This window comes from Protopterus annectens, chromosome 8.part1 (genome assembly GCF_019279795.1).
Source record: "Protopterus annectens isolate FY-2018-M chromosome 8.part1, PAN1.0, whole genome shotgun sequence".
Classification (NCBI taxonomy): Eukaryota; Metazoa; Chordata; order Ceratodontiformes; family Protopteridae; genus Protopterus; species Protopterus annectens.
The window spans coordinates 112325933-112353859 of NC_056742.1; the positions used below are offsets into that span (position 1 = coordinate 112325933).

Here is a 27927-nt window from a genome sequence, read left to right on the forward strand (position 1 = left end):
ATCATGGGAAGTTAAACCAGGTTTCTAACTATGCTGAATGTGTATAAAGCAGCAGCAAACACCTTCATGGTGTAAACAGACCACATATACCAGTGTATATGTTTCTAATAGATATGTGTGCAGGCACACAGGAATTGCAGTAAGGTTATTCCAGTTTGAATTTATTTATTCCTGTTTGATTACCGGGGAAGTCCACTGGGTCAACATGGCCCATTTTCAGTGGAGGCCCAGGGAGAAAAGCTCCGAAAATGCAGAAAAAAATATTGCATACAGGATTTCAACACAATCAAGAATTTAGAAAGCATTAAACAGTTTGCAGAATACGATTTCAAGGAATATAGGATAGTATGAGAGTACAATTCATACTGAAATTGATTAAAATTTTGTTTTTTTTTTTACATTAAGTTACGGTTATTACATTTGCATAGTATAGCAGTAATTCTTAGAGATTCCTAAAAGATAGTTAAGGTTGTAGGAAGGAGAAATAGTGGTAGAGCTTTGAGTGAAAGTATTAGAGAGAGAAATTATTGCTCAATATTTACAATAGTTACATGTTTTGTTGAGCAGGTATAGTTATGGGAGTAGAAGGATTGTGTAGTATTTACAAGTTTTGTTGAGCAAGTATAGCTGTAGGAGTAGAAGGATTAGGTAGTATTTACCAGTTTTGGTGAGCAAATCTAGCTCTAGGGGTAGAAGTAGTTAAGTAGAGGGATAAAGCTGCAGGAGATTGCAGGGAGAGATAGATATAGTTGTAGGAATATGTCTATAGGAGGAGGATAGGGTAAATATATCAGAATGAGGAGACTCTTATACTAGAAGTTATGCATCTGTTTCGTATCTGCATGTGCTGTACCACTGTTTTTGGCCTGTGTAACACAGGGTTTCTTTAGTATGGATATTCAGATTCACTTGTTTTGCTTTATGTATTCACAGGCCAAGCTACTACTGTGGTAACGTGTATGTTGTCCAAGAAAACAGTTCGATTTATGGCACTTTGCAGGGGGGGGGTTTGTGTGTGTTCAGACACTTTCATAGCCAGATGAAATGCAGGCAACACTGTCTTTTTTTACCTTTTGGTAGACCTGCACTTACTATTAATCATGGTGATATAGCCTCACTTACTCTTGAACTACAGGCTTTACAGCACAAGTGCTCACCATACCTACCCAAAACTGAGAGCATTAACATTTAGGTATACTTAACTATTGTAGCCTAGCAGGGGTTTCTGGTGCTGTCAAATATACTGGCCTCTAATATAAGTAGACAACAGTAAGACTCAGTTATGGAGATAGTTGCTGTAGCTTGTGGTCTCGATGAGAATGTTGCCCAGTACTGCTGGCACCTTGGGCAGTCCATGAGGTTCATTCTTGATGCAGTGCTGTGCCTCATGAGGGCTATGGTGATGCATTTTTTTTAATATCCACCTTCGTTATGGTGCTTGCTATCTTCCACATCACTGCCCTTCCAACACAGTTGCCTTTGGGGTGGGCATGCGCATTGAATGGTCATACTAGGAAGCAATCACAAGGAATGTAGCCCAAAGATCTGAGTATCTCCGTCTACTGTTCCATGTCATGAGTGGAGACAGCTGATAACCTCCAGGGACAGAACACTTCAACATTGAACTCCATACAGGCTTATTTCTAATAGCATGGTAACACCCCTGTCAAAGGGGACCTCTAATTCTGCAACATTAAATCTTCACAGTGGCTCCAGATCACTTTCACTCGGGAGCACCCATCACAGTCTTGGTTCCATTGTGCCAGCCTTTCCATTGGCACCAGCGGACATTGGGCAAGGGCTCTGCATCGCAAACAATCTCTACCTTTGGTCTTGTACTGCGATTTTGTCCCTATCGATCAAGGAACATGGTGTATGGTGCAGAGTACCTCTTGACACAAGACCACAGTCCTTGCCTCCAGTTACATGGTCAGCAACATCTCATTGTGTTCTTGGCACCTGTGCAAATGATGACTATGGACCACTCCACCCTGTTGCCTGTGTAGTGTATGTGAGGAGGAACTAGGTTCTGTAGACAAGCTCTCATCTGCCTTCAATTATGGATTCCGTGTCTGAGGGCACTCTGGCCTCATCCTCACTACTTTAATACCTTTCTTTTGGGAATACCTGCCATAAAATGATAGAATCCTTCAGTTGGAAGGCCAGGGCATTCTCTTTGCCCCAGGTCGAGTATAGACAGTTTCTGGACCTGCCTGAAACATAGGCCCTGGCCATCTATTATTCCTTGAAATCCTGGATGATGTATTCCATGGCTTATCCATGCAGCCTGATTGAGAACCCTTCTCTCCTAGGAAGCCTGATTTGCTTCTACAAGGTCTTTGAGTCTTATAAGCTTTTTTATAATCTTGTTGCAGATCCAGCACTAGTGTCCCTAGATCCTAGCAAGGGACCCTGTGGGATTTCTACCAGTAACCCCCTTACCAAATGACAGGGAGAGCAAGAAGCTGAACTAGGTTTAGTGAAAACTTGCACCTTCGCTGTCCTAGCTGTGAGGGCTCTTAACTGCCAGATTCACATGCTCAAATATCAGAAGACCATCCTGGATCAGTAGAAGGAGACAATAGAGAAGATACGGGGCAAGATCCTTAAAATGGAGTTAATGGTGACTTTTGCTCACACAGAAAATTTGTTAAAGCAGGGTTCCATAGAGTTGGTACCAAAAGAAAAGAGGGACCAACAATGTTTGTTTTTTTTCCAAGAAAAGGAGGACCTTGAAGTCCCATGCTAGATTTGCCAGTTTTAAAGAAATTCCTAGTAGTACTAAAAGTTTGAATGCTGACATTCGGAACGACTACTACCTTTGAACCTTGGAGTTGTTTAATCCTGTATTTGAAGGATGCCTTTACAATCCCATAGCCCAGGGACAGCAGTTCCTGCATTTTGAGGTGGGAGATTCCATTACCAGTTCTGTGCCTTGCCCTTTGGCTTGTCAGCTGCACCCAGGGTGTTTACCAAATGCCTGGTAGTAGTAATTGCTTATTGCAAGACAAAGAATGTGTAGATTTATCCCTGCCATGGTTTGATCTAAGCCCTCTTATTTCAAGAGATCAACAAGTCAATCCAATTACAATGGACTGCTTTCAGAGGGAAGATTTTTTCTTAAATCTTCAAAAACCTTCCACCTCATTCCAAGTACTCTGGTTACCTTCCTTGGAGTAGACTTGGACTCTATAGAAGATAGGGCTTTCATGTCCCAGTTCCTGAATAAGAGTGTCAGGGAATTACTTAGGCTTCTGGGTTACGTGACTTCTTGTTTTTTGATGATTCCCCTCACCAAGCTTGTCATGAGTGAATTCTTGGTCTGAAGTAGTTAACTTCATTTTATCTGCAACCTGTGGGTATACGGAGCCGTATCAGATCCGAGCCGGCAACTTTTTTCTAGCATCTGCTCCAAGCTCCTCCCCTTACCCACAATGCACTACCATCTCCTATCTTCCCCCAGATCTCGTTTGCCACGCCAGTAGTGTGCATCGTGGTCTCCTTTGCTCTGAGCTAAAAAGGGATAGTAAGTGGAAACTTTTAATTATATCTAAGTATGCTTGTTTAGGATTACCCTTCCTCCCCGTCTATAGTAACGCATTGGTCGTTGGTGTTGAAGAAAAAAAAAAGTTTTTTGTATTAGATTAGTAGTCAGGACTGCCCTTCCCCTACCTGTGTGTGTGTGTTTTTTTGTTGGGAAGGTAGTACCTTTACCTTTGAGTGCAGGACTGTGGCTGACCAGCCAAAGCCTATGTTAAAAAAATGTACAGAGTGTGGCCATAAGCTTTCCCCTGCTGATGGTCACACTCTTTGTGTAATATGTGTAGGAGTGGCACATTTATCCACCCAGTGTGCTGTCTGTTTAGGCTTCAACCCTAGGGCCCATAGGGATCGTAAGGGCAAGCTAGTTACCAAAGGCCTTCTCCCTGTTGCCATGCTGGATTCTGCCTCGGTCGCTTGTGCACCTCTCCAGACAGGGACTCGACCTCCCTCTTTGTTTGGGGATGGGTCCTCTAAGGACAGATCTTCAGTCAGCGAGTCTGACAAAGATAATGAAAAAGAGAAGGAAAAGGAAAGACGCAGAGAAGAAAGGGAGGAAAAGAAAGACGAGCATCACAAGAGATCCCCAGACAGGGAGCTCTTTCTCAGCCCTCCATCCAAGACCATGAAACCTGTTTCTTCTCAGCTCCGGTCACCGCATTTCTCACCATAGCCGTTGGAACATTTGGACCCGAGGCCCTCCACCCTTCTGCGCAGACCAGCCAGATCCGAGTTAGTGGCCTCTTTGAGGTCGACTCAGAGCCTATCGGACATGGATATGGACAAGATGATGTGGAGATTTCTTCAGACCCAAATTCAGATGGGAGTCTTGCCAGGTCCCTCTCCCTCTGGAGGGGCGACCTCCATGCCTCTTTTCCGCCCCATCTCCCTTCCCCGATCCGTGCTTCAGGGCTCTTGAATCCGAGGTTCTTCGGAGCTGGTAGTTCGGCGCCGACGGTTCCTCCAACCTCGACTCCGGCTGTTACCTTGAGTTCTTCAGATCTGACTTGTTCGGATCCGAGTGACTCTGAGTCATGGACAGGTAGTTGGACCCAGGGGAATGGATTCTTCGGCTCCAACTCTTTCGGACCCAACCCATTCCCTCGGACCTCAGGCTACCCTGTCTTCGGCTCCGGTCCCCACTTCGGATCCAGGGAGGACTTCTCCCTCGGCCTTCGAAGTGGTGGAGAGGGTTCTCTCCCAGGGATTGAGACCCCAGCCCATTCCCTCGGATACCACCCAGGCCCCCCTGGATCTGGCGACTACTCCCTTCATCCTGTCTCAGGGACAGCCTGTGCCAGAGGATCCCCAGGTCTTTTCCCCCGAGGAAACCCCTGCGGCTCGCAGATCCCCTTCTGAAAGTCCCACTGAAGAGGGCCACTGCAAGCACAAGTGCAAAAGGAGGCACTTGGACTCCCCCGAGTCCCTCACCACTGACCCTGACTTAGATGAAGGAGAAGGTTCCCCCAGGTCACCTCCCGAAGACTTCTCCTTCAGAGAAATTATGGAAATCCTCCGCCAGAGGGGAGATTGTTGAGTCCCAAAACCTTCTGGGGATGAGTCAGTGTTCCTGGAAGCCTTTGGCACGGGCCCATCTACTTCCTGGGTGTCCCCACCAGCAGACCCCTTGATAGACCTCATCACCAAGAGGGCATGGAAGGAGCCTGACACTGTAGAGCCCATCCGCAAACGTCCTGACAAGGTTTTATCTCCTCCTCCTGATAGACAACCCTGGTCGAAAGGAGCCCCAGTTGATGCTATGTTGGTCGCAGCTCGCCTCTCGGATTGATTGCAATTCAGTCAGACAACATGTCAGTCATCTGGTATATCAACAAGCAGGGGGGAACCACATCCTACCCTCTATGTCGCGAGGCCATGAGAGTGTGGGAATGGGCGATTTCCACCGGTCGGTGTCTGATAGCAACGCACATCCCGGGGCGCTCCAGCATTTTAGCGGACAGATTGAACCGGGCCATTCTGATACCTTACGAGTGGTCTCTGAAACGGTCAGTAGCGGAGGAGATTTTCCTGGCATGGGGTCAGCCTTGCTGCGATCTCTTCGCATCTCCTTCCAACACGAAGTGCAGTGAGTTCTTTGCTCTGATTCCCTCACCAGGGCAAGTCCCCAGAGACACTCTAGTCCATGTTTGGCCCCCCGGGCTTCTATATGCTTATCCACCTTTACCTCTCATTCCGAAGTTTCTTCAGAAAGCTTTCCAACTACGGTGCAAAATGATCCTCATTGTCCCGTTCTGGACTTGTCAGGTTTGGTTCCCATTCCTTTGGTCTCATCTGTTAGCTCCCCCGTGGGTTCTGAATCCCTGCCCGGATCTAATTTCCCATTTGTCGGGGACACATCCACCCGATCTGGGCAGCCTCAAGCTAACAGCTTGGTTGCTCCAGTTCCGTTAATTGCCAGGACTCCTGGTCTTTCATCCCAGGTAAAATCTATTCTAGTGGCCTCTCTTAAAGACTCCACTAGGAAACTATATTGCAGTAAATGGAAGCGCTTTTCCATTTGGGCTTCACAGAGAGAAATGGATCCCTTTACAGCTCCTGTTCCAGCAGTGTTGGACTTCCTGTCTGGTATCTTTCAGCAAGGAGCTAGTTCCTCCACAGTGAAAGTACAATTGGCAGCCATTTCCTGTTTTCACGTTGGTGAAGACAACATGGCCTTGGCCTCCTCTAGGCTGTGTAAGGCTTTTCTTAAAGGTACGTTTCTGCTACGGCCCCCTGTCAAGGATTCTGTACCTCCTTGAGACCTTATGTTTGTTTTACAGGCATTGGTAGCCCCTCCTTTTGAACCCGCAGCTTCGGTGGACTTAAAAATTTTTGTCCTGGAAGACAGCTTTCCTAGTCACCATCACATCGGCTAGGAGAGTTTCTGAGCTTCAAGCTCTGTCTGCCGTGCCTCCGTATTTGGTCTTCCATAAGGATAGGGTTTCCCTCTGTACTAATCCTTCCTTCTTACCTAAAGTGGCATCTGAAGCAAACCTAAACCAGTCCATTAATCTGCCAGTTTTCTTTCCCAACTTTCAAAATAAAGGTGAATACAAACTCCATTTGTTGGATGTTCATAGATAACTTCGTTTTTATCTTCATAGAACGAAGTCTTTCCGCAAGACTGACCAATTGTTTGTTAGCTTTCCCCATAAATGCTCTGGAAAAGGAATTTCTAAAGTTTCTTTAGCCAGATGGATCACTCTTTGCATTTCACTTGCATACAAAGCAAAAGGTTTATCTCCTCCTGGTATAGTTAAGGCTCACTCTACCAGGTCCATGGCGACTTCTGCTTTTTGGTCCAGGGTACCTTTGGATGATATTTGTGCAGCAGCGACATGGGCCAATTCACATACCTTCATTTCCCATTACAAATTGGATCTGATTTCGAGGGGTAGAGCATCCTTTGGCTCTGCAGTGCTCAGGAATATCCTTCCATAAGGGCCTCCCAGGATCAGAGTAGCTGGGGACTCTGTCCCACAGGTTGCAGATAAAATGAAGTTAACTACTTCAGATAAAGAAGTTATGTACTCACCATAACGTTCCGTCTGAGTAGTTATACTTCATTTTTCTGCAACATTCCCTCCCTCCCATCACCCAGACCGTATCCTGTTTTCAGGTTGGTTATTTGGTTGAGTTGCATATATATTGTTAGTTGCAGCAAACTCTATCTGAGGGAAGATGGGAAGGGCATTATGGCTAAGGGGAGGAGCTCGGAGCTTGGAGCTTGGAGCAGATGCTAGAAAAAAGTTGCCGGCTTGGGTCCGATATGGATCCGTATACCTACAGGTTGCAGAAAAATGAAGTATAACTGCTCAGATGGAATGTTATGGTGAGTACAAAACTTCTTTTTTTCTAAACAACCATTGGTGTCATTTCCATTGTCTACAAGCAAACATTCCACTTAATCCTTGTCTGAAGAAAGAGCTCATGTGGTAGACAGACAGCATCTGGTTCAACACTAGAGCCCCTTTCAGTTTGGAACTGGGTCTGCAGGAACTAATTCTGGGTGTCAGACAGCACCAGTGGGGCCCAATAAGTGCAGGGTATCTGGGACAAATGGATGTGAAAGATGCACAGTAATAAAGATAACGTTGTCAATGCTCATAGTCATCAAAGTATTCAGGCACAGCGGACAACCAGGACATCATTTGGTACATAAACAAGGCTGTGCTGACTTTTATATGCTATTCAGATTAACCATGCAAGTGTGGCAGTTGGCACAGAAGGCAGGATTTGAGTGTTTATAGCCCAATACAGCTGCCTGGCAGACAGTCTAAACAGGGCCTACGTGGACCCCAATGAATAGATTTTGAAAAGGGAATTGTTCCCAGACTTGGTTCAGAAGGTATGCCAGAAAGGGACCTTTCTGCTTCTCTAGAAAATGGATAACTTGATAAAAGTTGCACCAGGATCCACAGAAAGAGGCCTGGATGGCAAGGTGCTTTCTCCTTCCCTTGAACAGGGATATTTCTTTGTGCGTTTCCTGCCTTACCTGTCGTTCCCTGAGTAGTGCAAAAGATTCGGGAGGATGAACCTGGCATGGTTTTGCAAGCTGTCTTCTGGCCCCAGACATTAGTGGTTCCTCCCTATTACTTAGCATGACTAGAGATAGAAGCCACTGATGCTACCTTAGCAGGTGGATCTTCATTTTCAGGACAGAGAAGGTCTGTCATTTACACCAGTCTGAAGACACTGAATCTGGCAGTATGGATGATTTAGTGCTAATCCTTTCCAGGTGTTTTTCTTCTAATAACAGTGTATGCTTGGGGGGGAAGAAACCCAGCACCCGAAAATCTTATACAGCCAAATGGATGAGGTTCTCCTATCGGTGCTATATCAGATAACGACACCCAAACTCATCTGTCACTGGTCCTCTTACTTTTCATATTGTCCTAAGCTGTTGTTAAAGTACATGTTTCTGCTATTTTTGCTTATCTGCCATTAAATCTTCTGGTTTATTCTTTGATGCTAATAAGTAGTCCTTTAAAGGTGTCTGCCACTTGAGACCATCCAAAAAAGATCTGCTTCCTCTCTGACACCTTAGACGATTGCTGCTTAAATGGTTATTTGTGTAAGGTTTTGCTATGAAAAATATTACCGATCTTTGCTATAGGTTGCCATGTTACCTTCAGTTTAAACCGTGGTTGCTGCACAGTTTGTCAGAAATGCATCTGTTGATATTTGTTTAGCTGCTATGTGAGTATTGAAAATACTTTTGCAAGATACCACAAACTGGATGTGATCCAGGTCATCGTTTGGTATTGCCATTCTTCAGCACATCCTTTTATAAAGCTCCACCGAAGCGGTTTAGGCTGGGACTTACTCCTGTTAATAAAGAAAATGGAACTCCAGTCTCACATATGAACGTTATATGTTCAATGCAGAAATAGATCTGGACCAACACCCTCCTTCGCAAGGCCTAACATCCTGTGACGTTACTGTTGCATTGCACTTGCAGTTTCATTTCTGCCTTGCCTTGTGTGGAATTCAGATACCTGGCGTGAGTTCCTTAGCAGCACAGTTTTGTGTGGAAAAAAGAGGAAGGGCTTGCTAGTCTGGTGAAGTTTTCTCAGCTGGGCTAAGGCCTAATGGTAATGAGAATGGAACCATCGACTCTATGGTAAATGTGCAGCTTTCCTTTAGTTGTAGTTTACATTTAGAAGCTGAAATGTAAGTTAACATAAAAGTAAAAAAAAAACTATTTGTGTATAGTTTGCTTTTTTATTGCACAAAGGCTGAAAGAGTTTTTTTTTTTTTTTTTTCTTGTCCCCAGTATTTCAGAACATTTGATGCCTGGGAGTTTCATCCTGAATTGAAACTGGTATCTTTCTACCAACGACTGTGTTCCAAGCCTCCTAAAGGTATGTCTCAGACAGAGTTTAAATAGGATTTTCTGATTAAAATATGAGGGCTGCCAAGGCTTTTGTGCAAAGCATTGACACAGTCCTGTGTGTTTAATTTTCCCCAGCACCTTGACTGGCATGGCAGATGAGTAAGTTCCTTCTATAAAACTTGGACATTTTTGGTATTTTTTAGCATTTGCTTACAGAATAGTATTTAAAAAGTGAGTTGTATAATACTTGTCAAAACAGCTAAGATTAACAGGATCTGTGAATAATTTAGATTGTACGGTGCTTTCCGTGTGTTGTTGTTGAAAGTGATTCTTTGCCCCATACAGTTTATTAACACTCCTTTCCACTGCTTTTATGATAGCCAGTCTAACAAAATCCAGTGGGTGTAGCTCACCCCCTTTCATCAGGTCCCAGCCTTACTACTAAAGTTATCCTAAACTGAAAAAGTTATACCTGATGTGGTGATGCACCAACTGGCTATTAGCAAAACTGACTGGTAACTTCAGTGAAAACTGGCTAAATGAGTTTTAGACCTTGCCAGTGATGCTGTGTCTGAAGTCATTAATGAAGGCAGATGATGGTTGGTAGCTAGGTGTACTTGGGTACTGGTTATTGGTTTGGAAGGTGGATGCCCTGTCTTTTTCTTGAAGGGTGATGTTTTTTATGGCTTTCCTCCCCTTCCACTCATTCCACAATCCTGTTCAGAATTCAGGAGGATGTTCCCAAAATCTTTTTGGTGAGTTCCTTTGGCCGAGACAGCATTAGTTCCCTCTTCGTCTGCATTTAGCCAAGGGCAGTCATCACAAGTTACCTCACAGGGTAGACCTACTCGCACAAGACAAGGGATCTCTCATCTGTCTCCACCTGTCCACTGTTCAACTGACACTGTGAGTGATAGGATTTTGATTCTTAATAAGACACCTGTTTTCTGAGGACATGCATAGGGTCCTGCAGGAGGCCAGGAAACGCACCACTAGGAAATCCTACTTATCCAAATGGAAGATGTTTTCTGTTTGGTGTCTTTCTCGTAACCTGGATTCACTTTCTGTGGATATTCCTTTGGTTCTGTCTTATCTGTGTGAACTGCTCAATGCTGGGTTGACCTGTTCTCCTGTTAAGGCCCACTTATCAGTTATTTCTGCTTGTCTGCCTTTATCACCACCTTTAGCTTCTAGATTTGAAGCTAAACAATTCCTTAAAGGCATTCTTCATATAAAGCATCCCAGGAAGCTTATTCCTCCTCCCTGAGATCTTAATTTTGTTTTAGAAAAATTGACCTCTGCTTCTTTTGAGCCTGTGGCCTGCGCTTCCTTGCAACATTGCCCTTGGAAGACTGTACTTTTGTTAGCCTTTACTTCTGCCAGATGGGTGTGTGAGTTTCAAGCCCTTATGGCTTGTTCTCCTTTTTTGGTGTTTTTTTTTTATGCCCATTTTATGAGTCATCTGTTAACCAGGTTACTCATTTGTTCACTTTTTTCCCTTCTCCACTATCTGCCAGTGAGAAGGCACTGCACAAGTTAGATGTTCATAGACAACTCAGATTGTATTTGGATAAGACTAAAACTTATTTAAATCTGATTACCTCTTTGTTTCCTTTCATCCGAGGCCCTTAGGATTGGCTGTGTCCAAGCAAACTTTCTTCTTGGATTTCTAAAGCCATTTCATTTTGTTATCCCTTTCTTGGTAAGAGCATTTCTCCTTCTGTTAAGGCTCATTCTACTAGAGCCGTGGCTTCTTCTGGTGCTTTTTCAAGAGTCTGGATACTAATTCTTTTCTTGAGGCAGCTACCTGGACTTTCATGCATACATTTACCAAGCACTGCAGGTTGGATGTAATTTACAGAGCTAGAGCTGATTTTGCTAGGGCAATCCTTCATGGCTCCTTGGAGAGCTCTGCTTGTCCTCCCTCTTCCCTCTCTCCTTCCTGAGCTTTGGCACTATCCCTATTGTAATGAATACTGCAACCGTGAAATGGAAGGACATAAGACCGTTGTATAAAATCTTGCCATAACTGTAGATGTCCTTCTGTTCACTGTTGCAGAATTCACTCCTCTCCATCCATCCCCCCTTCCATTGCTCTTCTGGATTTACTGATTACCTCTCTACTCCTTGGACTGGTTTTTCTATTTGTGCTCGAGGATGGTACTTCCAGACATCACCTTTATGCCCTATGCTACGAGAAGAGCGTATGTGTAACGTATGGCTTACCTTAAAGCAACCTAAAGGGTTTGGTGTACTGACCAGATGTCAGGCTGCCCTTGGCAGGGGATCCCTGTTGTAATGAAAACTAGTAACCAAACACACTAAGAACAGGCTTACTCATAAACTTCAGTAAAACAGAAAATGCTGACCAGCTAAGTCACAGCACACTATAAATTTAGAGTTTAAGTGCTTTTGTTCCGATTGGACAGGAATTTCCTCGGAAACAAAGTAACAAATTCTTCTTAGCTTAAAAAAACCTAAAGCTGCCAAGTATGTACAATAGATCAACCCCCGTGTTGCATTTATAAAAATATATACAAACTCGCACTAAAAAGTTGATAAAATAACAAAGTAGACTGCATGAATAAAAAAACTATGTAAGCAAAACCTCTAATATCAAAATGTAAATTTCACATACTGTAAAACCTTCAATATACTTAAAACTTTCCATACATACTTTAACACTGTTACTGTTAATCTGATGTTATCCCTGTCATATTCATCACAACAGGGTGTAGGATCCGACCTGCTGCCCTGTATTCCCAGGTCTCGTTTGCCGTGCATTCAGTGCAGATGCTTTCCTTTGGCTCTAGCAGATGAGTGCTTTCTTTCCAAGTTTTTTCTGGTGTTGATTAGTGTTGTTAACTTAGCAGTAGTTTATCTAGTGTGGGTGTTTATAATAGTTTTATCTGTTTACCTCCCTCCCCAGCTTAGTTTAGTGTTAGTTTTTGAGTGTGTGGCTTTTTGGCACCCTTTTTCTCTTGGCCATTAGGGCTGCTTTTTCCCTTTGGTTAATTTGTGTGCGTGAATTAGGTATGGCAGATAACACTGGCTTTAAGAAATGCTCCTCGTGTGGTCGGAAGATGCCTAATTCCGACTCGCACAAGGAATGCCTGCATTCTGAGGGCGCTCTGCACCTGGAGGTGGAATGCGACATTCGTGCTGCATTCAACCCCAGGGCCTTGTCTGACTGCTACACCAAACAAGGGGATAGCCCATGGAAGGGTCTTTTGTCTTCCCAGGGAAGGCGGCTTCTTCCAATCCGAAGAGGAAGTCCCCTTCCGTTCAGCCTGTTCTCACCAGGAAACTGTGACTGTGACTGGATCCCAGGACCCCAGTTCTGATCCCAGCCCGATCTGCCTGTGATCCAAGGCCATAGGAGTCTAGAGCCATGGAGCTGCCCCTCGGATTGAGTGCCTCTTCGGATCAGAGGCCCACATATCCGACAAAGACTATGTCGGCCTCTGATCGAATGGTTCATTGGATCCGGCTGCTGAGTTGGCCAGGCCTTTGGGTAAGACAGGATCTTCGGATACGATCATTGTTATTAAGGAGGTAGTCACGCCTATCTCCAAACAAGTTTTACAATTGACTCTAAGACATCGAAGCTGCACCCCGGAATGTTATAGCAGGTCAGGAAGATCTTCCACAACGTCCAACCACTCTTATGCCTCCTCCAGTTCTTCAAGGAGCCTTTTACCTTTGGATATGGGCAGAATGATGAGTAGCTTCCTCAAGACCCAAATAGAGTTGGGGTTCTTAGCTTTTCTGGCCTATCCGGTGAGGTGTCTTCGCCCCTCCCAACTTCTCACTCTCCTCTTCCAACCCCGGTGGCTTCAGAACCTAGGGACTGGGATGCCTGCACCCAGGTTCCGGTGAGGTCACGCATCCCCTCCTTCTCGACTCCATCGGGGTCCCTGGCTTACTCTGCTGCCCTTCCCTCAAAGTGGGATGAGCCCCATTCTGGTGCAGGGGGGAGATCTGGTCCTATCTTTTCACACCGGTCCCTTCCCCTCAGCGCTTTGGCCTTTGACAGTTCTGAGCTGATATCATCTGAGGTCATGGTGCTGTTTCTGGGCACCTTCCTCCTCTCTGGGGGACTTCTCCCTCTGATGTGGGGGATGGACCTGCTTCCAGCCTCTTGGCCTTCAGGGTGGTAGAGGGGAGCTTCTCCAGGTTTGGAGTTTCCTTGGCTGCCACTTCCGGTTCCTCCCTGCCTCTCTGTAAGATGGCTGGTGAGGCCTCTCAATCTCTCCAGGGTCAGCCCTCCAATTCGAGCCTTCAGGGGGTTTCCTCACCTCTGGGAGTCCCCTGCTTTTCCTAGTTCTCCCCGGAGCCCCTCACCAAGGAGGTACGTTGTAAGAGAAAGTGCAAGAGGAGGCACTTGGACTCCCCCTTAGAGTCCCACACTGAGGAAACCGACCTTAAAGAAGACGGGTCCCCCAGATTTCCACCCGACTGTCTCCTTTGGGGACGTCCTTGAAATTTTAAAACAAAAGGACACATGGTCTCCCCTACCCCCACCTTCAGAGGAGTCCATGTTTCTGAAGGCCTTTGGGATGGGCCTGTCTACCTCCTGGGTGTCTTCCCCCTGCTTACAAGTTGGAGGATTTAATTGCCAGCAGGGAGTGAAAGCAACCTGACATGATGGCGCCAGTCCCCAAGCATGCGGACAAATTTCTTAGTCCTCCTACAGACCATGTTTTCTGGAACAAGGGTGTCCCAGTTGATGCCATTGTGGTGGCCGCCGCCACTAAGGAGGAGCTGGCTGAGCAGAGCTCCACGGTCCATCCTCTGAACAGAGAGTCTTGGGTGCTGGACTGCTTTGGGAAGCGTGTGTATACCTCAGCAACTTTCGGTCTGAGAGAGGTTAACTATTTGGCACATTTTATCTGCCTCCAAAGGGATTTGGTCCAAGAACTCACCACTTCCCTAGTGGAGGCCATTAAAACAGTGTCTCCCAAGCTATCCACTCTGACTTCCCTGGCGAACTCCTCAATGAGGTTAATTTGCAATGCTGTAGAAGTTACCTCTCGCGCAGCAGGTACTGGCATCACTTTTAGGCATCATGCCTCGTTACACTTATGTGGGTTTACGGAGCCCTTCAAGACATCTTTTACAAACGCCCCCTTTGATGGTTCTGATGTTTGAACATTCAGTAAAGTATTCTTTGACCCATAGGGAGCTGAAAGGGAAGACTTTGTCTGCGGTCAGAGTCGAGCTTTCTGCCCTCAGAGGTCTTTCTCCAAGATCCAACGGGGAACTAGGAAATTGTGGTTCCACAAGACACAGTCCTCCTTTCAAGATGTTCCTGATGATTCCTCTTCCAGAGGTGGGGGGAAGAGGGTTCAATGGTCGTCGCTGCCCCCGAGGCAGGGGAGGTCCACAAAATCAGGGCTCCAGGGAACCTTTTTCTGTGCAGCCCCCACAGCACTCCTGAAGTTTTGCCAGACTGCTCTGCCCTGGAGGCCATCAGGGGGTAGTCTTTCTCTATGCCCGCTAGCCTGGACAGATATAACCTCCAATCAGTGGGTGTTTCCAACGACTATTTCATTCCCTTTTCGGGGCTCCCTCACATAAGAAGTTTTCTCCCTGATGTTCCACCCAGTCAGAGGGAGTTGGCCTTCAAAGAAGTTCAGCAACTTCTAAAAAGTGCCATTCAAAAGGTCCCAGCAGGACAAAGAGGGTCCAGTACTTATTCTCACATTTTTTTAGTGCCATAGAAGATGGGGGACCTGCTTACAGTTTTGGATGTCAGCGAGGTCAGTCTGTCAGTAAAGAAGTCAAAGTTCCGGATGGTTACTGCTCAGTCTATTCTGCCATTCCTACACAAAGGTGACTGGATGTGTTTGGTAGGTCTCCAGGATGCCTACTACCGTATCAAGATAGACAGGCAGTCCAGGAGACATCTGCACTTCTGGCTAGGGGCCGATCATTACCAGATGTCCTTCAAGGATGCATCTGCAGTCATAACATATGGGTTGTCCTGCCTCAGGCAGCCCTTCGGTCGGCCAGATTCCAAAGTCTGGGTCTGGCCTCGGCTGATGTCGCACTTCACCCGACGTTATAGCTTCTGGGGTATAAAGGCATCAGCCGACGCCATTTTCCCCAGTCTTTCTTGCCGCGCGGTGCCCGAAGCAGAAGCTGTTCGCAAGTGCCGGTCGGTCAGATCCAGAGATTTCCGCTACCGAAGACTTCTAAAAAAGCTAAGTACCCCGTTGGGGACTCTTTCTTGCCTCAGCCGATGTCAGACAAAGTAAATAATTGTTTAACTTGTGGGAAACAAATACCTCATAAGGATTTCCACTCTTACTGCCTTCCTTGCTTAGGCCCAGACCACGACGTATCAGCTTGTTTAGCCTGTGCTTCCTTCAACCGACGGACGCTTAGACGTCGGTCGGAGTTTGCAGAAGAGTTTTTTGGTCCCGCTTTTGCATATAAAATGCCGTCGGAGACTCCGACTACACATTTAGCCAAAAAACGCAAGGAAAAGGACCGAAGCTCACGGCCCGCGGTTTCGGCTGAAACCACGGTTAGGCCTGCCGCGAGTGTCTCGGTTTCGGCTGAAACCGAGTCCTCGGTTCTTCCTTCTGCTGAAAACATGCCTCCGACAACCGAGGCCAGAGAGGCCCCGGCTGAGTCGGCTACAGAAATTCCTACCGAAGAAGCAGGTGCACAAGAATTGTCCGACACCATTCCGTTGGACATCTCTACTCCTGCACGTGGGGCAGCTAGACCCCCCTGCTTCCATGTCTATTAAGTCCTTCTCCAGGGCTAAAGCAGCTAAAATTTCCAAGGCCTTACCAACAAAAGCTTCCTCTCAGAGACCCTCCTCAAGTTCTCAGATTCTCAGCCTTGCTGAGGACCTTATATCTCTGATTAGGGGATCCCAACCTCACCCAGACAGGGCCTCACAACCTCCTCCTGACAAAAGGCCTAGGACTGAACCCCCTGAACCTCTCTCCTCTGATTATTCCTCGGATGGATCAGATTTATCAGACCATCAGGAAGGACCATACTCACCTTATGAGGATTCGGATGCAGAAGACTCAATTCCTTCTGCCTCCCCCCCCAGAAGAATTTTCCTTTGGGGAAACTTTACACTTAATGAGGGAACACTTTCAATGGCAGGGTCAGGATTTTTCTGATTCCAGGAAAAGGCTAAGGACTTTTTTACACTTGCCACAGCATAGGCCTTTAGCCATACCACCTGTACTATCAGTTGTTGATGATGCATACAATGATGCCAGTTCTGCCCCTGATTCTCTTCCCCCGGCCCCTGCCAAACCTGACAGATATTACAGGGTCCCGGATTCTCACTTCCACTTGTATAAAGCCCATGCTGCAGACCCAGAAACTATTTCTCAGGGCCCAAAGGGCATTGCAGCTGCCACTGCCAAAAACCCCCTACCCTCTGAAAGAGAGTCAAGAGCATTAGAGAGATGGGGTAAAAAGGTTTATACATCTGCTACTCTTTCTGCCAGGGCTTTAAACTGTCAATTCCATATGATACAGTACCAGGAATGTTTGTTAGATCAGCTGAATAAAAAGCTTTCCTCTCCTGAACCTTTAGACCGTAAGTCCCTTCAGGATTTGGTGCACAACTATCAGCAGGTCAGTAATCATTTCTTAAAATGTGGCTATGATGCACTGGAGGCTTCATTTAGATCAGCTATGACTGGAGCAGTGATTCGAAGGCATGCCTGGCTAAAAGAGCAATCCTTGCCAGACCATGTCAAGTCTAAACTCCTAGATGCCCCTATGGAGAAACAAAGTTTATTTGGCTCCCCTGCACAGGAGATTCTAAAGAAAGTGGAAGAAAAAGCTAAATCTGTGCAAACAGTCAAGGATTTTCTGCAGGTCCAACCTCCGAGGTTCAGCAGAAACTGGCCTTCAAAAAATTGGTCCTTTCCAGACACCTCCAGGGCACAGAGAGGCAGAAATAGACGCCCAAGAGGCAGAGGTCAATCTAGGGGTGCCTACAGGGGTCGTCAGTGGCAACCTGCCAACCAGAGGAGTACCGCCACAGCTGCGACTACAACCACTTCCACAGGACAGACACAATGACTTGGCTCTGACTCCGCCTACCAGGGAGCAACTGGAAGCACCCTTGGGCGGAAAGTTAGCTTTATTTTCAAAAAACTGGCATTGCATTACAGGAGACAAATGGACATTACAAACAATAGACAAAGGCTACAGGTTTCACTTCCACACTTTACCAAAAAAGAGAGGAATGCCAAACCTTCCACCAAGCCAGAAGCCAGAGGCTCTAAAACAAATCTTCAACTTACTAAGGATGAGAGCAATAGAAAGGGTACCATCTATGGAACAAGGCCAAGGATTTTACTCCAGACTATTCCTTGTACCAAGAAAAGAAACTCAATGGAGGCCTATTCTCGACTTGTCCGCACTAAACACATATCTCATTGTACCAAAATTCAAGATGCTGACCCTACAGCAACTTCTTCCCATGTTGGGCAAGGAGTCTTGGCTGGTGACTCTAGATCTCAAGGAGGCATACCTGCACGTCCCTATACGACCAGATTGCAGAAGACACCTCAGATTTCTTGCAGGATCAGAGCATTATCAATTCTCAGCATTGCCCTTTGGCTTATCTACTGCGCCCAGAGTATTCACGAAATGCCTGGCATCAGTAATTGCACATTGCAGACTTCAGGGAATTCAGATCTACCCATACCTGGACGACTGCCTAATACAAGCGGACAACAAGACAAAAATAATAAAGGATTTGGCCTATGTCATACAACTGTTACAAGCCTTGGGATACACAGTCAACATCCAGAAGTCAAGACTAGTGCCATCCCAAAGGATAACATTTTGGGTGCAGAACTGGACACAATAACTCAGATGGCTTTTCTCACAGAAGAAAAACAAAAGCAACTACCAGTCTACTTCATGGCTTTGACAAGACAAACTCCGCTTACTGCAAGGAAAGTCCTGCAGGCCCTGGGTTACATGGCATCTTGCATAATCTTGATCCCGCATGCCAGGCTGCATATGAGAAAATTACAATGGTACCTAAGGAATGTATGGTCTCAACACAGGCACAGTCTAGAAACCATGATACCAATCATTCCATGTCTGAAAAAAGAATTCCTGTGGTGGGCTCAGGCCTGCCAGACCAACAGAGGGTTGCCTTTCCACAAACCACAACCAAGGCAGACCATCACCACGGACGCCTCAGACCTAGGCTGGGGGGCACACATGGAAGACAAGTGTATACAAGGCCTATGGTCTCAAGACCAGCTGAATCTACACATAAATCTAAAGGAGATGCTGGCAGTGAAGCATGCAATCGAGGCATTCAAACCATTCCTCCAGCAAGGACATCTGCTGATAAGGACAGACAATACCACAGTCATGTGGTACATCAACAAACAGGGAGGCACGCATTCCTACCCTCTATGCCGGATGGCAATGGACCTGTGGAACCTAGGCCTGAATCTCAACATTCAACTGCAGGCCAAATTCGTACTAGGAAAAGAGAATTCACTAGCAGACAGCTTAAGCAGAACTACCACGGATGCTCAAGAATGGATGCTGCATCCAGACATCTTCAAAGACATAACAAAGAAATGGGGAATGCCAGAGATAGACCTGTTCACCTCCCCACTCAACCACCAACTGAAGAAATTCTGCTCAAGAGAATACCACCCACAAGCCTGGAGGGTGGATTCCCTTTCTTTCAACTGGAAGGCCCTGACAGTTTATGCCTTTCCACCTCTCCCATTGATGTACAAAGATCTACTGAAGATCAGGGAGGAACAGCCAAAGGTGATTCTGATAGCTCCAGACTGGCCAAGGCAGCATTGGTATCCGCTACTGAGAAGCATGTCTCGGACGTACTCATGGCCTCTACCTCTATGGCCTTTACTCCTAACGCAGAACAACTACAAGACCCTGCATCCAAACTTGAAAACGTTGCAGCTAACTGCCTGGAAAATTGCATAAAACAAAACCAAAATGTTTTATCCCAGAGGGTCAAGGACATTATCCTGGAGGCTCGCAGACCCTCCACAAGAAAAGCATACTCAGCTAAATGGAAGAGATTCCTCATTTGGAGTGCATCAAAGGGTACAAATGTCACTCTGGCAAACCTAGCACACATCCTAGAATACTTAGCAGAACTGTTCCACAATGGCCTGTCCTATTCTTCCATTAAGATTCATGCTTCAGCAATTTCAGCAGAGTACAACATGGATCCTCCTATCTTCTCTCACCCTCTCCTCAGACAATTCTTAAGAGGGATCAAAAATGTAAAACCTCCAAGGAAACCACCTCTGCCTGCATGGGATCTCAATTTTGTGCTGGAAAAATTAACACTTCCCCCTTTTGAACCAGCAGCATCAGCAGACTTACAGTTCTTATCTTGGAAAACTGCTTTCCTTCTAGCAATCACTTCAGCAAGAAGGGTATCCAAGTTACAGGCATTAATGGCAGTGCAGCCTTTCCTTATCTTTCACCAGGATAGAGTGTCTCTGAGAACCAATCCTGCTTTCATGCCAAAGGTTGTATCCAGGGTATCCTTGAACCAAGCTATTCATTTGCCTACGTTCTTCCCTAACCCACAAAACATGGGGGAAAAACTATTGCACACCTTGGATGTACACAGACAACTACGCTACTATCTGGACAGAACTAAAACCAGCAGAAAAACTGACCAGCTTCTGGTAGCATATGCAACAGGAGTGCAAGGAAAAGCAATTTCCAAACAGACAATTTCAAAATGGATAGGAAATTGCATTCGATTCTGCTACTCTTTTCATGGAAAGACAACTCCTGAAAATATCAGGCCTCACTCCACAAGAGCCACAGCCACCACTACAGCTTTCCTACGAGGAGTGGCTACCAAAGACATTTTAGAAGCTGCTACTTGGAGCTCCGTGCATACATTTGCCAAGCATTACAATCTTCCTTTATACTCCAGATCCCGAGCAGGTTTTGCAACTGCAGTTTTACAGTGGATCTTAACTACACCATCATTATTACTTAGTGCCTCCTCCCCCAGTTTGGCTATGGTATTCTACCCATATGTTATGACTGCAGATGCATCCTTGAAGGACATAGTACAGTTTTGTACCTACCATAAATGTAGATGTCCGATAGGTATGCATCTGCAGTCAGGATTACCCACCCTCCTTCCCCTCTGTGGTATTCCTAGGGTGCTTACCCCTCTTTTAGCTAGCTGGGGGGAATCTGTTATGGTGTATTTGTTTGTATGTTTATATGTATTTATATATATATATATATATATATATATATATATATATATATATATATATATATATTGTGCTTTCTACTGTTTGGAATCTTATACATTTATCCAAATTTAGCCTTCCTAGAGGGCACCTGGCATCTGGGGCAAGAAACACTGAGGAAAATGGCGTCGGCTGATGCCTTTATACCCCAGAAGCTATGATGTCGGGTGAAGTGCGACAATCAGCCGAGGCCAGACCCAGACTTTGGAATCCGGCCGACCGAAGGGCTGCCTGAGGCAGGACAACCCATATGTTATGACTGCAGATGCATACCTATCGGACATCTACATTTATGGTAGGTACAAAACTGTACTTTCAGAGCCCTACCCTTTGGTCTCATCACAGCCCCTCAAGTGTTTACCAAATGCATGGCAATGATAGCGGCTCACCTGCAGTTGCAGGGTTTTCAGGTCTTTCTGTACCTAGGCGATTGGCTCCTCTTGGCCCCCTCGTGGTTTCGACTGCTACAAGCTATATGTTGCATTCTTCCTCTGTTCCACTGATTGGGGGTCACGATCAGTCATTCAAAATCCAATCTGGTGCCCTCTCAACAGTTGGTATTCATAGGGGTCCTGTTGGATTTGACTTCAGAGATTGGCTGTACCCATGCGCAGGGTTCAGTTGATCTGGGGTCAGGTCACTCAACTGTTGAATTTATCCCATCCTCCAGTACACTTGATTCTTCGGGGCCTCTGGTCCATGGCCTTTGCCATTCATCTTGTTCCTCTGGCAAGGTACCACACATGGGTGTTGCAGTGCACCTTGTCGGTTCAGTGGTCAGCACTCCTCCATCCCATGTCTATGACTATAAAGCAGACACCAGTGTGCAAATGACATCATCTTTGCTGGCTTCACTTTAAAGATCTTTCCCTCGATAGGCCCTTCTCTCTACCCCCACCCATGGCCACAGTGACCACGGATACTTCCCTGATGGGGTGGGGGGGCATTTTCAGGGAAAGTCGGTCCAAGGTGTGTGGTCCCCTGCAATGACCAGGTTGCACATAAACGTCCTAGAGATGAGAACTCTTCTTCTATTGTTGAAGCCTTTCAAAACTGCCTCCCTCGAGGGATGATTGCACTTCAAATGGAAAACCTGGCTGTGGTCTGGTATATCAACAAGCAAGAGGGAACACTATCTTACCAGTTGTGCAGGGGGCCATGAGAGTGTGGGAATGAGCGATGTTCTCCAGGCGCTTTCTTCTTGCAACACGTATATCTAGGAGTACCAGTGTGTTGGCCGATAGGCTCAGCAGACTGATCTTGAGCCCTCACAAGTGGTCTCTAAATCCCTCTGTGGTGAAGCGGATTTTTGACCATTGGGGTCTATCTTGCTGTGATCTCTTTGCCTCCCCACTGCAGCAAGTACTTTACTCTGATCCCCCCTCAGGGGAAGTCACCAAAGGATGCTGTAGTCCATGATTGCCCTCCGGGTCTCCTTTATGCCTTGCCTCCTGTCCCATTAATTCCCAAGGGTCTACAAAAAGCCCAACGGCTGAGGTCATCTCTGATCCTCATTGCTCCTTTCTGGCCTCATCAACAGTGGTTCCCCTTCATCAAGTCTCATCTGAAGTATCCTCCCTGGATACTGGATCCCAATCAGGATCTGATTTCCCATCCGTTGGGGCTTCCTCTCCCAAATCTTCGAACCCTCCAGTTAACCGCATGGTTTCTCCAATTTCAGTGATTCTAAAGCAGTCCAAGCTTCCATCTACCATTAAACGTATCATTCTGGTCTCCCAGAAACCATCCACTAGAAAGGTTTACCACAACAATTGGAAAAGATACTTCATTTAGGCCAAGGACAGAAATGTGGATCCTTTTTCCATTTCTGTTTCTGACATTCTCTTGTTTCTGTCTTCACTTTTCCAAGCTTTTCTACTGTCAAGGTCCAGTTGGCAATGATTTCTAATTTCCATGAGAACAGCGTATTCACCTTTTCTTCTAGGCTTTGCAAAGCGCTCATGAAGAGGGGTTTTCTTCTTAGACCACCGATAAAAGACCCCACACCTCCTTGGGATCTTACTTTAGTTTTGCAGTGTCTAACTACCAGTCCCTTTGAGCCTTGTTAGTTCTTGTGATCTTAAGTTGCTATCTTGGAAGACAGCCTTCCTGGTGGCCATTACTTCAGCTGGGAGGGTTTTGGAACTGCAAGCTCTTATCCTTCCTTATATGGTTTTTCACTAGGATATAGTTTCTCTCAGGATGAACCCCCTTTTTTTTTTTTTTTTTTTTTTTTTTTTTTTTTTTTTTTTTTGCCCAAGGTCACTTCAGAGTCCAACTTGAACCAATATATTCAACTTCTAGAGTTCTTTCCTAATTACTCAAACAAGGGAGAATACATTCTTCATACCTTGGATGTTCACAGTGAGTTACGGTTCTACCTTCACAGAACCAAAGAGTTTCTTGAGTCAAAACAACTTTTTGTGGCTTTTTCTCCTAATAGACGTGGACTCCCAAATAGTAACATTGATTTTTAGAGACTGGATTTCTAGTTGAATCTTCACGGTCTATTACTGTAGGCACCTTGAGATTCCTGGAAAAATCAAAGGTCATTCTACTAGATCGTGGCTGCTGCTTCAGCTTTTCTGGCCAGGGTTTCTGTTGATGACATTTGTGCTGCTGCCACTTGGTCTAGTCCTCGCACATTCTTTTTGCATTACAAGATGGACTTGGCTTCTAGGAGTAGGGCTTCCTTTGGCTCCACTGTGCTCTGGGACGTCCTTCCTTGAGGCCTCCCCCTGCTCTGGGACGTCCTTCCTTGAGGCCTCCCGGGATATATGGTAGCTGGGGACTCTGACCCTATTGTGATGAATAATGACAGGGATAACATCAGATAAATAGTTATGTACTTACTATAACTTGATATCTGTGTTATCCTAGGTCATCATTCATCACATTTTTCCCTCCTGCCATCCCCCTACTGTAAGGGTGTTGGAGGAAGTTGGTCTGTTTTCTACCAGAGTTGTTGTAGGAATACTCTTTAGAATTATAAAAGACGGCAAACTCAATTAGGGAAATACAGGGAAGCAGGGCATTATGGGAGAGGGAGGACCTAGAGCCTTGGATCCGTCTTTATGTTGCCGGCTCTGATCAGAGGTAGGATCCTAGACCCTATCACAATGAATGATGACCTAGGATAACACAGATACCGAGTTATGGTAAGAACATAACTATTTTTATTATTTCAAATATTAGCTGCCTTGATTCTCAAAATGGGTTTAATGGACACACATTCATTAAGTCCAGGAAGAGTCTGTGCGTTCAAGAGCAGTTGTTATTATTGTTGTATACTTTATTATTTTATCAAAGTTTTTAGTCCGAGTTTGTATTTTTTTTTTTTTTTTTTTTTTTTTTTTTAATTATTGCAGTATGGGGTTGATTTATTATACATATATGGTGCTTTTTAGGCTTTTAAAGCTAAGCAGGAAGTTGTTACTTTGTTTCTGAGGAAGTTCCTGTCCAATCGGAATGAAAGTGCTTAAACTCGTTAAATTTATGCTGTGCTGTTGTGCTGTGACTTGGCTGGTCGTTTTTTTTTTTTTTTTTTTTATAATGAATACTGCAACAGTGAAGAGAAGGACATCTACTAGCATGGTAAGATTTTACACAACTGTACTATCCTTGAATTTCTGAGTCTCTTATTTTCTTTGCCAGTGGTTCTAAATATAATGCAAATAACAAAGGGGAGAGGACACCACTGTCTGGTTCCTCTGCTCAAACAGAAATTATCAGAGAGGACCCCGCCAACTTTAATTTTCGCCTCCAATCCCTCATATATCCTCCTCCTAACCAATCTTATCATTTTATCTGGGAATGCAAATGCTTCCATTGTCCTGCTCATGAAGTCCCAGCTTACTCTATCAACTGCTTTCTGTGCGTCAAGACCCACCAACAAAAGTAGTATTTTCTTACATTCTGCTTCCCTGTGGATCATCAGTGTTCTGTTAATGTTGTCATATATTTGCCTCCCATCTACAAAACCCCATGGATTCATATCCATCGGTTTTTGCATCACTTTTGCCATTCATTTAGCCACTGTAGACACAAACACTATATAGTCATGGTTTAGTATTGAAATGGGCCTGTATGAAGCTGGAACTGATGGATATTTACCCTCTGTAGGTATTACAGCTACCATTGGTTTCTTCCAGATGTTGGTACTGCTCCTCTTAAGATACTCTTAAACAAAACCTTCCAGATCTTTCATTTTTTTCCCTCCTAGCTTCCAAACTTCCACAGGAATGCCACCTACTGCTGGGGTCTTTCCTCAAGATTGGTTATACACCGCCATTTTATCTAATATCCTAACTGTTAGTAATTGAGCCTCCTCTGCCTCTAACCTTGACATATTTAATTCTTCCATAAACATTTCCATTTGTACATTTTCTTGATTTTCCATATTTCTCTGCTTTGTACAGACTTTCATAGAGTTTCCAAAATATTTCTAATAACTGCTACAGGATCTCTTGTACCTTCCTTGTTATAGGCCCCCTAAGCGTGGTGAGAGACATTTCTACTTGCTGTTGTGCTAAGTTTTTGTGCTCTATAGTTATCAAAAAAAACACTTGCTTAACAGCAGTTGTTCTAAACTCATACATATTATTGAGGTAATCCCTTATTTTCTGTTTTAGCATTCTGCAGTTGCTTCTTCTCTTGCTCTGTGTGATTCACCCTATTTTGCAGTACTTTAACATTTGACAGTTCCTCTAAGTTTTTGTTACTTCTTAATCATATCTCCCTTTCTTTTATTTCCACACTATTTTTAAAGTCCACTTTAATTTTATCCCAATCCCTAGGTATATTTTCAGAAGTAATTTCTATCTTCTCTAATAGCTCTCGAGTAATTTCCAGTATCCATTCCTTAAATTCCTCTGTTTTCAACAGATAGGTGGGAAAGCGCCATTGTCTTGTTTTTATTTCATTACCCTGTGTTAGTCATTAGCCCATGATCTGAAATAGTTATTGGGTGCGTATCAAGACCTTAAGTTAATTGCACATGTTCCTGTGAAATGTAAATTCTGTAGTTCGCAGATGACTGCAAACTGGGCACCATAATCGACTCTCCAGCCAACACAAACATCCTCCAAAAGGGCCTCATAGAAACAGACAACTGGTGCCAGAGCCATGGCCTCAAGCTAAACGCCAAAAAGTGTATAGTCATCCCCTTTGGCGAAAACAAAGTGCCCACAAATTACCACATAGGTGGTAATCCATTAAGTACAGAAGAAGTAATTAGGGACCTGGGGTCCCAAGTTGATAGCAATCTCTCATTTGACAACCACGTGGCCAAAGTGGTTAGAAGAACATTTTATATAGCCCACCTAATCATTAAGGGATTCACATCTAGATCAGGGGAGGTCATTGTGCCTCTTTACTCATCCCTCATCAGGCCCATAATTGAGTACAATGCCCTTTTTGGGATGTACCTTACCAGACAACTGCAGCAACTGGAAAGACCCCAAAAGTACCTCACCAAGAGGATCAAAGGGCTCAAACAGATGCCATATGCTGCCCGGTTAAAGAAACTCCAGCTCTACTCAGTGGCATACCGCCTGCTCAGAGGCGATCTGTGCCTGACGTATAAAGCCATTTCCAACTTGGAATTAATGGACATGCTGCACCTCAGAAAATCCAAATCCCATCGAGCCATGCGCTCGAGAGACTTGAACCTCAGCACTGAAATAAATAGGACATGCTGGAGGGACAGATTCATAACCCAGAGGCTCCCTTCACTCTGGAATAAACTCCCAGTCCAGGTTAGGCAGAGTCCCTCATTGACTCTCTTCAAGAGGAATCTTGAGTGGATGGGAAGATCGTAGGTTTACCCCGGGTATCACTTCTGTGTCACTGTTAGGCAGAGGCACAGTATACTAACCTCGAAAAAGAGCATAGCAGAATTTATTTAAAATGGGTGGCGAAAGCCAAACACACTCTGGCTAGGCTTATAAATGGCCCTAGGGCAGATAGCCTAGTATGAGCCTATGAACCCAGTTTTTGTATCTTGGTGAATAATATGTAAATTCAGTCCAAACCCCTAGTACTGAATTCACGTCTTCCATGCCAAATACTTTCATAAATTTCTTCAAAAATCTACCCTCCTTTGTTATATTTTCCCTTGTGGGCCCCCAGACACATCTTCACTGTTGCAGATCAAATACCAGTCCCCACCTATAAGTAACATTCCTTGTTATAAGATGATTATTTCTCCCAGAATTTTCTTAAGCTCCATTATAGCATTTTTCGGTGGAATATGAATACATGCCAGTGTAATCCTCCTCCCTTGCCAGTAGCCCCTTAGTGCTACAAATGTACTATTATCATTGTATCCCCTTCTATCACTACTGAAGCTCCTCTTGCAATTAATACAAGTACTCCTGTTTTCCTTTGCCCCTTTTATTCAGCTGAATAACCATCCTGAAAACCTTTTTCTTTATCAAATTAATGTGTGCAGCTCTTTCCATGTGTCTCCTGTAGCATAGTTATTTGCCCTATATATTTCCTAATGTAGTTCACTACTCTCTTTTTTTGTATTTATCTGTGAGAACAGTGACATTTAAAGACATTTTAAGAATGATTTTTTCTGTAAAATTTTTATTCCCACCTTTTGTGTATAACAGTTCTTTTGTTAAATGTCTAGTTCTAGCTTTTGTGTTACATGCATATAATGTATGGCAGGTTAATCTTTTATACAGTTGTTTCTTGTCCTCTGCTTATGAGCCTATGTCACATCTTGCAAAACTTTTTGTTTTATTGAAAGCCCTCAAACAACCCCCCCCCTCACAAAACCTATAAGTTTAATAATAATACACAAAATTATGTACATCTTCAAATACTGAAGGTTTACCCTTCTAATAGGATCAAGTATTCTAAACTGATAGCCACATACGCAGACTTGAGATAACCCAAAAGAAAGGTTATCCATGCTAAGATGCATAGAACAGCATGTGCTTCTATTAAGGGCTGTCTGGCTTTGTCTTATCTTCATAACGTTTTCAGCTGGGAAAGCACTTGAATGTTTTCAGAAGATATTTTCTCCAAGCTATTTCTCTATATATCAGATTGTCTTCTAGAGACAAGAGAACCAGACACAAAACTGCCACGCATACAGTTGTTTCCTAGAAAAAAAAATCCTTGTAATATTCTATTTTTTCATTTACTTGCTTTCTCTTAAAACTTGTTACTAGATTAAGGGCCTTAACCTGGTCATTCCTCTGCAAGAATGAAAAAAGCACACTGATTTTCTCTCTTGTCATGCTCTTTTAACCAGTGTTT

General features: G+C 44.7%; 1 protein-coding gene across 1 annotated transcript in view; it reads left to right on the forward strand.

Annotated features, from left to right (window-relative positions):
- The window catches only part of LOC122810226 (AFG3-like protein 1), a 1103851-nt gene that overhangs the window by 60229 nt on the left and 1015695 nt on the right, over nucleotides 1–27927 (forward strand). Inside the window, exon 2 of the mRNA XM_044081735.1 lies at nucleotides 9317–9404. Within this exon, the coding sequence (XP_043937670.1) occupies nucleotides 9317–9404 (88 nt within the window). The remainder of the gene's footprint in view (nucleotides 1–9316; nucleotides 9405–27927) is intronic.